Source organism: Garra rufa, chromosome 18, assembly GCF_049309525.1.
Source record: "Garra rufa chromosome 18, GarRuf1.0, whole genome shotgun sequence".
Classification (NCBI taxonomy): domain Eukaryota; kingdom Metazoa; phylum Chordata; class Actinopteri; order Cypriniformes; family Cyprinidae; genus Garra; species Garra rufa.
Genome location: NC_133378.1, coordinates 38907197 through 38919950, shown reverse-complemented (window position 1 = coordinate 38919950; position 12754 = coordinate 38907197). Strand labels below are relative to the sequence as shown.

Below are 12754 nucleotides of genomic sequence, written 5' to 3'. Positions count from 1 at the left end.
AGGACTTACAAACACAAACAACGTGTACTGTAACCTCTAACCATTTAAACTTTGCCTTTAAATGCCTAACCCGCTATATATTTTATTGTAATTTGCTCTGACCTCTGCTCTTCAGCGCTTGTTCCCACAGTATGTGCTCCAGATCTCTGGTCCAGGCCTCTTTGATGTCCCGTGTCTCAGCCTGCAGGATGTAGGTGTCCTGGGAGCGTCTCCTCCTGAACCAGATCTCAAAACTCCGGCCACTCACCCCACAAGAATGGGTCATTCCAATCTCACAGGTCTACACAGAAACATTAAACCCAATTATAAATTAAATAAGTATGCAATTTATCAAACACATCTTATTTAATCATAACTGCATTCAAAAACAGAATATGAGTATTGACTGTTTGCAAGGTTTTGACTCTGAATAAATATGTTTGATTCCCAAGGAGAACACATGAAGATATTGTTATTATTATTAATTGATTTTGCAGATATAGAAATTAGAAAAAAGTTTTATTATACACTGTTTAAAAAATGTAGGGTCTGTTAGAATTTTTAAGGATTAGTTTACTTCCAGAACAAAAATGTACAGATAATTTACTCACCCCCTTGTCATAAGACGTTCATGTCTTTCTTTTTTCAGTCGTAAAGAAATTATGTTTTTTGAGGAAAACATTTCATGATTTTTCTCCATATAGTGGACTTCTATGGTGCCCCCGAGTTTGATCTTCCACAGTGCAGCTTCAAAGGGCTTTAAACGATCCCAGCCATGGAAGAAGGGTATTATCTAGCAAAACGATTGGTTATTTTACTAAAAAATTACTATTTACATACCTTTTAACCTTAAATGCTTGTCTTGTCTAGCTCTGCAGTGTGTACTCTGTGTATTCCGGTTCAAGACAGTTAGGGTATGTCGAAAAACTCCCATCTTATTTTCTCCTCTACAGTATCTTAAAAATCCTCCTACATCACTGCAGAAGTACAGACCCAGTGTTTACAAAGTGAATGTGCAAAGAAGGTCAAACGCCCTTTACAAAAAAGGTAAAACGTTGATGTAAGACTATTTTCAAGTTGGAGGAGATGGGTCTTTTTTGACATACCCTAACTGTTTTGAATGGGACTGCACAGAGTATGCATGCACATCGCAGAGCTATACATTAGCATTTGAGGTTAAAAAGTATATACATTTTTTTTTTTGTAAAAAAAATAACATTTGGCTAGATAAGACCCTTCTTCCTCAGCTGGAATCATTTAGAGCCCTTTGAAGCTGTATTTAAACCGCATTTTAGAAGTTCAAACTCACAGGCACCATAGAAGTCCACTTTATGGAGAAAAATCCTGAAAAGTTTTCCTCAAAAAACATAATTTCTTTATGACTGAAGAAAGAAAGACATGAACATCTTGGGTGACTAGTTAATTATCTGTTAATTATTTGTACTGGAAGTGAACTACTCCTTTAAAATGTTATTTAAAGTAAAAACAGTACAATTCTGAAATATTATTACAATTCAGTTATCAATAACTGTTTTCTATTTTAATATATTACATAATGTAATTTATTCTGGTGATCAAAGCTGAATTGTCAGCATCATTAGTCCAGTCCTCAGTGTCACATAACCCTTCAGAAATCATTCTAATAGGCTGATTTGCTGCTTAAAAAACATTTCTGATTATTTTCAGTGCTGAAAACAGTTCTGCTGTATCATATTTATGTGGAAACCGTGATGTATTATTTTTTCAGGATTCTTTGATGAATAGAAGCATTAATATTGTTACACACATACCTTGATAGACATTTTGTAAACGTATACATCATCTCCACGGTCATTTTTTTTGGTCTTGGTAAAGAGGATGACGTCTTGGAAGAGAAACACTCGCCGGAGGGAACGTTTCTTACGAAAAAACACCCAGAATTCATCCTGCCGAATCAGTTGGCCCTGCTCATTCAGATTCAGCTGAAGAAACATAATGACAAAAAAAAAAGAATCTTGCATATTATGAAAAAAATTGGAAAACCAGTTTCAGACCAAAACCTGTTTAAAAAAAAAAAAAAAAGTGACTATATGGTGGCCAAATGACATTTTTTTGTTGAACTATCCCTTTTTTTAAACAGATTGTTGAAGCTTCATGACTAACATCGCAGTCGCGGATGGCATCCATGGTGAGCAGGTCGTTCCCGTGCCGCAGCTGGAATCGCACCACCTCTAGAGCCGCCTGAATCTCCTCTCGCTCTCCGCTCTGATCCGGCACACATTCGTCCAGGATCTCCTGCAGCAGCAGACTGTATTTACTGATCCTCTGGACCGGCTTCAGCAGGTACGAAGACAGATCCATGCTGTCACCCAACTCCATCTGCTTACGCTGGACAAAAATATATTTGATTCATACCCATTCACTTTGATTAAACTCAGAAGAAATACCAACAGATGCAAAAATCATTTTTTTATATTTACAGTATCTCACAAAAGTGAGTACACCCCTCATATTTCATTTTCTTTATCTTCTCAAGGAACAATGCTATGGAAATGAAACTTGGATATATTTTAGAGTAGTCAATGTGCAGCTTGTATAGCAGTATACATTTACTGTCCTCTGAAAATAACTCAACATACAGCCATTATTGACAAAATAGATGGCAACAAAAGTAAGTGATAACAGCTGCATGTTGTTTAACCATGCAAAGCCACATGTCCTATTCATCATATTTATGACTTTGTCTGCTTGACAGGAACATATAAAGTTGTGTAACTTGTATTAGTGCAGTTAAAATTAGGTGCTTTAAGTACAATTCTCTCATACTGACCACTGGATGTTCAACATGGCATCTCATGGCAAATAACTCTCTGAGGATTTGAGAGTTAGAATTGTTGCTCTCCACAAAGATGGCCAAGGCTATTAGAGGTTCAGTAACACCCTGAAACCGAGTCACTTAGGGTGTACTCACTTTAGTTGCCAGCTATTTTGTCAATAATGGCTGTATGTTGAGTTATTTTCAGAGGACAGTAAATCTATACTGCTACACAAGCTGCACATTGACTACTCTAAAATATATCCAAGTTTCATTTCTATAGTATTGTCCCTTGAGAAGGTATACGAGAAAGTTATTTTATGTATTTAAATTAATATTAATAATTAACAATATACACATGTAAAATAAATAATTATGTAAAAGTTATAAATAATAAGATTTTCATATTGTTTAACATATATATATATATATAAATATATTCATTAATATATTTATATTTTAAACATGTACAAAACATTTAACTACATTGAAATGTAAAATTATATAAAATGTAAAATAGTAAAAAGAATATAAATTCCAATAAAATATATATTATAATATGATTTTATCATAATATCATTTATATGCGTATTAGTGTAAAACAAACCAAAGGCTCCTCACCTTGAAGTATCTGTGATGTTGAATTAACGCGTCAGACTGGGGTTTGTTCTTGCTGTAAAGAGCGTAAAGTCCAAAACTCTCTCTCTGTTTTGATAGATTTTTGTACAAGATTAAAATAATGTTCTGTGGGAGTTTAAAATGATAGCGGCATGATTACGATCGAAATACAGTGCTGTCTTACATGATTCAGGAAACATTGTCCGACTCTGAGTGGTTCTGCTTGACAGGCCTCCAGTTCCTGCTGGAAGTGCTGGCAGTGGAAGTCGTACAGTTTCTCCAGGTTGCCAAAGATGCGCCCACGCTGGCCGCGCAGATCCTGCGGGACGTCTGGTCTGGACAGCAGGGGGAAGTAGTGAGTCAAGATGTAGCCGAGAGAACGAACATACTCCACCTCCGTCAGCAGGAGCTCCTCCAAGATGCGATGAAGCTTCCTGTTGGGAAATAAAGATATTATTATATTTCTAAAATAATAATGTTAACATTTATTTTTTTTTTATTTCCAATATGTGATCCTGGACCACTAAACCAGTCTTAAGTAGCACGGGTATATTTGTAGCAATAGCCAAAAATACATTAGGATATTAAATATTGAATACTTAAATATCGAAACTTAATTTTTGATTAGTAATATGCATTGCTAAGAACTTGATCTGAACAACTTTAAGGCTATTTTCTCAATATTTAGACTTTTTTGCAACCTCAGATTCCAGATTTGCAAATAGTTGTATCTCAGCCAAATATTGTCCCATCATAACAAATCATACTTAAATGAAAAACTTATTTATTCAGCTTTCAGATGATGTGTCAATCTCAATTTCAAAGGGACCCTTATGACTGGTTTTGTGGTTCAGGGTCACATATTTCTTAATTTAAAGATGAAATATCAGCTGTGACGGCCTTCACTTCAAAAATAATCATGTAATACTAGAGCTGGTCATGATCTTGATTATAAATTATCATAGAAATCTATTCATATATGTCTTATGTTGGTTTACCAGTACTACCACGTTTAATATCCTCACTTTTCTATAACTTTACCTTTCTGACATCAGTGAAAGCTTTTGGGCAGAGAAAGAAATAGCATGAAAAATATTGAGACTTGTTTTTTTTTCCCCGTCTTGCATTACTGTTCAAAAGTTTGGTGTCAATAAGATTTATTTGAAAGAAATTAATACTTTTTTTCAGCAAGGATGCATTAAATTGATCAAAAGTGTCAGTATAGATTTATAATGTTACAGAAGATTTCCATTTCAAATAAATACTGTTGTTTTGAACTTTGTTCATCAAAAAATCATGAAAATTATCACATTTTCCACAAAAATATAAAGCAACTCTAAATGTTTTCAACATTGATAATCAGAAATGTTTTTTGAGCAGCAAATCAGCATATTAGAATGGTTTCTGAAGGATCATGTGACACTGAAGACTGCAGTAATTCAGCTTTGCATCACAAATTATAAATTGCATTATACAATATATTCATATAGAAAATGGCTATTTTGAATTGTAATAATATTTTACAATTTTACTGTATTTTTTTGATCATATAAATGCAACTTTGGTGAGCAAAAGAGACTTCTTTCAAAAACATTAAATAAATCTTAAAGACTAAACTTTTGAATGGTACTGCATATACACATAAAGTAACTAAAAGCCAGAAAACACCTAAGTAGGTAAGTAGTAAGTAGTTTCAATTAGCAGTGTTTCATCTGTATAAAGACAACATGAAATGTTATTCAAAATGCATTAAAATTCAGCATAACAAAAAATGCATTCACTTTTATTTCAATTTAGTAAACCATTTTTATTCATTTTAAATTTAAATTCTAAAATTTTACATTAATTTCAATTGTTTACATTTTGAAAAAAATTTATAAAAAAAAAAAACGGTTTCCAGATAAAACCGAATATACTCTCTGAAATAATATTGGCTTTATCAGTCAGGATTTGAATGAATCAAAGGTTGTTTCAAAAGCAGAGAAAAAGTAGATTTGCATGATGTAAACTTACAGAAAAAAATTGCAATTGTGAGTTTATAATGCATTTCCGAAAAAAAAAAGTCAGAATTGCATGATGACTTAATCAGAATTTGAATGGATAGTAGATTATTTCAAAAGTAGAGAAAAGGTGCTGATTAAAGATTTAACTAAAAAAATAATGCTTTTAGATGAATGCTTACTGAATGAATTCTTAATGAATTAATGAACTGTTCATAATAAGACCATAAACTCTTTAAAGTACATTAAAGTAAACAGTAGCTGTTTTCATTTCATGTTGTCTTTAAGTGTCTACAATGCACACAAGAACACAATTATAACTCACATGGTTCTGTTTGAGCTTTCTGGGGTGGATGCAGCATTTTCTCCATCAGTTCTCCATTCATCTGTGAACACAGGAACGTCTCTAGCGCCCTCTGTCTCTCCACAGGCCGTCTGAGAGCAGAAGCTGTTGTGACGGGAGTTTCCATACGGCTGGTTCTGGCAGGAGATGGGCTCTGTGATGTGCCGCTCTGATCCCTTGCTGATGTTTCTGCTGGCTGCGTTCTGCCAAGGAAACCACTGACAGCCCACCGTACTTGAGCCTACGACGGGTTTCTGCTCTTGGGAAGCTTTTCTGCCAATGTTTTTGCCCCTCTGGCCGCAGTCTGCAGGATTTTCCTTCGCTGTCTGAGCGGTTTTGGACTGTTTCTGGGTTTTGTGGTTGGATCTGAAGTTGAAGCAGGTGACGGTTCCGTGAATGCTGTCCCTTGCCCGACTCGCCCTGCTCTCCGACAGCTCAGGCACAATTTCATGTTCATCTTGAACTGGGGATAAATTATATTTCACAATATGAGAAGTTCATTTTCTTCGTCAGTACTTTTACCTTGTTATCCAGTAAAAATATCGAAACTTTCCTAAATTAAGATACATTTATTCAAGAAGCAAAATGGCTTAAGATATTAAGTCGTTTACTAAAAAATGTGTCAGAAGAAAATGACTTGCACTTAAACAATAAAAAATCTGGCAATTGGGTCAGAAAAATAAATTTTATTTAAACGGAAAATGCTTATTTTACATTACCCCATTTTTTTTCTTGCAATTCTCAAATCAGAATTCTTAGAAAAAAAGTCTAAAATGCATGTAAACTTACAATTTACAGAAAAACGTTGCAAATGCGAGTTTATAACTTGCAATTCTGAGTTCTAAACTCGCAGTTGCAACTTTTTTTTTCTCTAAATGAGGAAAAATTCAAAAAAGTTGCAATTGCGAGTTTATAACTTGCTATTCTGAGGGAAAAAAGTCAGAATTGCATGAGGTAAAATTACAGTTGAGAGAAAAAGGTTGCAATTGCAAGTTTATAACTTGCAATTCTGAGGAAAATGTCAGTATTGCATGATGTCAACTTACAATTTGGTAAAAAAAATTTGCAATTGCAATTTTATAACCTGCATTTTTGAAGGAAAAAAGTCAAAATTGCATGATGTTGTTTTACAATTTTAGAAAAAAATTGCAATTGCGAGTTTATAACTTGCAGTTCTGGGGAAAAAAGTCGGTATTGCATGATGTCAACTTATAATTTGGAGAAAAAAGTTGCAAATGCGAGTTAATAACTTGCAATTCTGAGTTCTAAACTCGCAATTGCAACTTTTTTTTCTCTAAATGAGGAAAAATTCTAAAAAGTTGTAATTGCGAGTTTATAACTTGCAAATCTGAGGGAAAAAGTAAGAATTGCATGGGGTAAAATTACAATTAAAAAATTGCACTTAAGAGTTTATAACTCATTTCTGGGGAAAAAAGTCAGAATTGTGTGACATAAACTTACAATTTGAAGAAAAAAGTTGCAATTGCGAGTTTATAACTTGCTATTCTGAGGGAAATGTCAGTATTGCATGATGTCAACTTACAATTTGGTAAAAAAAAATTGCAATTGCAAGTTTATAACCTGCATTTTTGAAGGAAAAAAGTCAAAATTGCATGATGTTGTTTTACAATTTTAGAAAAAAGTTGCAAATGTGCGTTTATAACTTGCAATTCTGAGTTCTAAACTTGCAATTGCAACTTTTTTTCACTAAATGAGGAAAAATTCATAAAATAAATTGCAATTGCGAGTTTATAACTTGCAGTTCTGGGGAAAAAAGTCGGTATTGCATGATGTCAACTTATAATTTGGAGAAAAAAGTTGCAAATGCGAGTTAATAACTTGCAATTCTGAGTTCTAAACTCGCAATTGCAACTTTTTTTTCTCTAAATGAGGAAAAATTCTAAAAAGTTGTAATTGAGAGTTTATAACTTGCAAATCTGAGGGAAAAAGTAAGAATTGCATGGGGTAAAATTACAATAAAAAAATTGCACTTGCGAGTTTATAACTCATTTCTGGGGAAAAGTCAGAATTGTGTGACATAAACTTACAATTTGAAGAAAAAAGTTGCAATTGTGAGTTTATAACTCGTGTTTCTGAAGAAATAAGTCAGAATTGCATGATGTAAATTTACAATTTAGTGAAAAAAGTTGCAATTGCGAGTTTATAACTTGCATATCTGAGGAAAAAAAATCTGAATTGCCTAATGTAAACTTACAATTTGGAGAAAAAAGTTGCAATTGCGAGTTAATAACTCAATTTTGAGGGAAAAGGTCAGAATTGCATGATGTAAACTTACAATTTGGTGACAAACAGTTGCAACTGCGAATTTATAACTCAAATTTCTAAGGAAAAAAGTCAGAATTGCATGATATAAACTCACAATATGGAGAAATAAATCTTACATTATTTAAGTTTAAAAATTGTAACCTCAAGTTTATACCTTACAATTGTGAGTAATAAGTTTTAACTGTGAAATAAAGTCAAAATTACCATTTAATTTTTTTTTATTTAAGCTACCATGTCATATGACAAAGCACTGTCTTATACAGACTCTTCTGAATCCTCACCTGGAATGACCTCAGGCCAATCAGAGTGACATCCAGCGGCTGTTTGAATTCCTTCCAGAAGTGCCAGTCTCTCCTCCAGCTGTTGCCGCACCTCCTGGCAGTGGATCCAGGCAGCGTTCCACACCTGCATTGCCCTAGAGCTGGAAGACGCCTGTGCTCTCACGTCCTGGAAATGCTCAGGAGAAAACTCATCTAATCTCTGCAGGTAAGTGTGAAGAAGTGTCCAGTGCTCTTCGTCTGGAGAACAGCAGTATTGCTCCTCTTCCAAATATCGCCTACAATCGTTGGCCACGGCTGATGCCTAAAAAAAAAAAAAAAAAAAATTATGAATTTGTTCAGACATATAGGGAGGATTATGTTGACCAAGAAAAATGTCTTCACATCAATAAGATCAGCGGCTTTTTGCATCTCTTTAAAATAAGGCTTCCAAATGGGAGTTTTCACAGCGGTGCTATAAAAAAAAAAAATTCTTAGTGTGAAACCATTCTCTCTTTTTTAAAAATGTTTTCTTTTTTTAGGTTGTTTGACTACTCAAAAGAAAAAAAACTAGGAAAATATAAATAGCCTATGTGTTTCTTGCTAGCTAAATTTAACATAATATAAGCCTAAACAAAAATTTACTGTGTCTAATAAACTGTTCTTTTCTTTATTCAAAATTGATCTATATAGTAAATGGAAACCATCCAAAGCTCTGTTAATCCTAAAGCATGCTACACTAGCCATAGTATTGGTAGTAAAACTGTGGTTCTACAAATGGTAATCAATACAACAAAAAGCATGGTTACACCTTTATCATAATAAAACCATTGTTAATTCCCCAAATCCCTTAGGAAAATTTTCTTCTTTCTTAAGCTCCGATCTAAATCAAATGTTTCGCTACCCGCGCTGAAGCCCGATTTGAATCAAATGGCCGTCTCCAAAGCGCCGACCAAAATAAATTGATTTGCGAAGTCTCTATTCAAGATGCTTGTTTTGATGTCCCATCTGAATCAAAAGATTTGCAAACCCGCTCCGAGGTTCCGATCTAAATCAAATGAATCGTGACCTGCTCTTTTAAAGCCTGTTTTGAATCAACTGACCATCTCGAAAGCACTGATCCAAATCAAATGAATCGCGAACCATCTCCGAAGCTCCGATCTAATGATTTGTGAACCATCTCTGAAGCTCCAATCTTGAATCAAATGATTCGCGACCTGCGTTGAAGCCCTTTTTTAATCAAATGGCCATCTCTAAAGCTCCAATCTAAATCAAATGATTTGCGAACCATCTCTGAAGCTCCTATCTAAATAAAATTCAAACCACACTTTGAAGTCCGATTTGAATCAAATTACCATCTCCAAAGCTCCAATTTAAATCAAATGATTTGCGAACCCACTGCGAAGTCCCGATTCAAGATGCGTGCTTTGAAGTCCTGAACTGAATCACAAGATTTGCGAACCCGCTCCGAAGTTCTGAATCTGATCTAAATCAAATGATTGCAAACCATCTCCAAATCATCTCTTACACTGCAAAAAATGCTTTTCTTACTTAGATTCCTTGTCTTGTTTCCAGCCAAAATATCTAAAAATTCTTGAATCAGGAAGGATTTGAGACAAGTAAAAATTATTGTCTTGTTTTTAGTAAAAACAAGTCAAAATTAGGTGAGTTTTTGCTTGAAACAAGCAAAATAATCTGCCAATGGGGTAAGAAAAATAATCTAGTTGTCTGCTTGAAATAAGATTTTTTTTTTTCTTACCCCATTGGCAGATTATTTAGCTTGTTTTAAGCAAAAACTCACTTAATTTTGACTTGTTTTTACTAAAAACAAGACAATAATTTTTACTTGTCTAGAAAATCCTTCCTGATTCAAGAATTTTTAGATATTTTGGCTGGAAACAAGACAAAAAATCTAAGTAAGAAAAGCATTTTTTGCAGTGTAAACTCTGATCTAAATCATCACGACCCGCTCCTTGAAACTCGATTTGAATCAATTGACCATCTTTAAAGCTCCGATCTAAATAAAATGATTTGCGACCCCATTTGCGATCTGACTAATGATTTGCAATTCAGATCTTTTCACTTTGGAGCATGAACAAATGATTCAAAAGCCAGCTTCAAAGCTCCAATCTGAATTATTTGCGATCTGCACTCAGAAGTCGCGATCTTAATCAAATGATAGGCGATTTGAAGTCCCAATCTGAATAAAAAGATTCATGGGCCCACTCCGAATTCCGAGTCAAATCAAACCATTCATGATTCGCAATACACGCTTTGATGTCCCGAACTGAAGCAAATGATTTGCAATGCGCAATCTGATTGGAGCGCTTTGAAATAGTGAATTATTTTGCCAGCAATGGTTTAACTGATTCAGAGTTTTATTTTACACAGCTTCATTACAAGAGATGTCGAAATGTAAAAAGAAAGGCTCTTTTGATCTGTTTTTATTTTGCTAGTGAATCGCTTGCAATGAATGAACGAACTCACGAGTTTTGAATTTGAATCAATCGGGGCGGTTTAAGCTTAAACGAGTCACTCAATTGAATCGATTTGTCCGTCGCTCCGCCTTTCGCTCCTCCAGCCATGTTTGCAGTGTTGCCAGACGTACGATAATTATCGTATTTGTACCATAATTTTGACCTCTGTACGATGTACGATCAATAATACCACAATGTACGATAATTTCACAATTTTGTGACACCATGGTCGTTGTAATTATAGAGCTTCTATTCTCAAAGATCTAGCTGTGTGGATCGTCTACCTGCATGATTGTGAGGAGACGTGAACGTGGCGTTACGCGTGTCTTTCATCCGTTCTTACGTCTTCTCAACCAATATCGTGGAGAATGGCTCTCTCTCACGAGCACAAGTTAACGTTCCTGTCGCACTTAGGTCAGTTCAAAACTGAGGTTATTAGTTTAACAATAAAGTATAGAAAATGAGTGCTGAAAAGGATAAATAGTTGTAACATCTAGATTAATAGCTGTATTTTGAACGTTTGACTGGGGTAAGATAATTAGTTTAGCATTGCAATAAGGTATAGAAAATGAGTGCTGAAAATGATAAATAGCTGTAACATCTAGATAAATATCTTTATTTTGAACGTTTGACTCAAATACGATAATTTTCTCCCAAATACGATAATTTTGAGCTTCTGGTACGATACTTGGACATTTCCAATCTGGCAACACTGCATGTTTGTGAGACGGTCAGCACTTCTACTGGCTTAGCTCTCTAGTTTCATGAGATTAATTGAAATAAGTGGAAAAAAGTATGATGTTTACAAATAAAATATCCACATATCTATTCCGAAGATAACCGCTTTCCACGTCGAAACATCCAATCTAACTCAAATCTACGAACATATCCAGGTGAGCTAACTGGTTTACTGCTAACAATAACTAGTGAAACTCCATGTAAAACGAGGAATTGCACCTCAAAATACATGGTAGATAAAAACATTGTGCATTATGAACGAGTTTGTGGCTTAATTCACTGTATTATAGTCATCTCATGCCATCGAAGTGAATGTTACATTTATCAGTATCGTAATATTTATTTATTTATTTTGTCTTTTGGAAGTTTAATTAAAAATAGCTAAGACAAATTGGAGAAGTTATCTGCTTTCTAGTTAAGAAATTGTCCTAACTTAAACAGATTTTAAATAAAACATTATTTCCTAATTAAACTGGCCAAATGTAATTTAATTACTGAAGGAAAACAAGTTTATAATTTTGACTAGCTATAGCATGTAACACTCCACTAGGTGGCAGCACGATCTCACGATTCATAGGCTATTATTAGAGTTTCTCTAAGAGAGAATCATTTTTTAGCCATTGCTTCCCAGTTTTCTGCTAACTGTTACAATGAAAGAGATTTTACTGTTTATGAAACACAAATGATATAGTCTTCCATAATTACTATTTTCCATACTGTGGAGGTCAATTAATTAAAGTAAATGCTGTTATTTTCAACAGAAGAAAGAAAGCAGGTTGGTAACAACATGAGGTGAGTAAATGATGACAGAGTTTTTATTTCTGGGTGAGCTATACCTTTAGACACAGATTAATTTGTGCAGAATTTCCAAAAATATTTTCTAAAAACCCTTTGACGTAAACTTGGCGTCAAGACTGAATAGCTGTATTTCTGTGCCTTCAAATCTCATAGGAATAATTGCGCATTAATGCCACCACAAACTCTTTTCAGTGAGATTTATGAGTTGGAGGGTGTCAATAATTATTCACTGATCATAATAAGTCATATGAATGTTGTGAATTAGTGTATTTAGGGTATAAGCCGTACCCTCTCACAGAAGTGGCAGATGTACACCATCATCCCCAGCTCTTCACAGCAACGCTCGGCCCGCGACACGAAATCAGCCAGACTGGATTTAAACATGGACACCATCCTGTGAAACACCTCCGTCTCGGGATAGTTTGGCCCCTGAATGCTCTCAGCATCTGACACCAGCATCATCG

At 34.5% G+C, this 12754-nt stretch overlaps 1 protein-coding gene across 1 annotated transcript in view; it reads right to left on the bottom strand.

Annotated features, from left to right (window-relative positions):
- The window catches only part of quoa (quattro a), a 149712-nt gene that overhangs the window by 4094 nt on the left and 132864 nt on the right, over nt 1–12754 (bottom strand). Inside the window, 8 exon segments of the mRNA XM_073822759.1 lie at nt 103–280; nt 1770–1940; nt 2122–2346; nt 3395–3478; nt 3576–3825; nt 5717–6191; nt 8272–8602; nt 12579–12736. Of these exon segments, the coding sequence (XP_073678860.1) occupies nt 103–280; nt 1770–1940; nt 2122–2346; nt 3395–3478; nt 3576–3825; nt 5717–6191; nt 8272–8602; nt 12579–12736 (1872 nt within the window).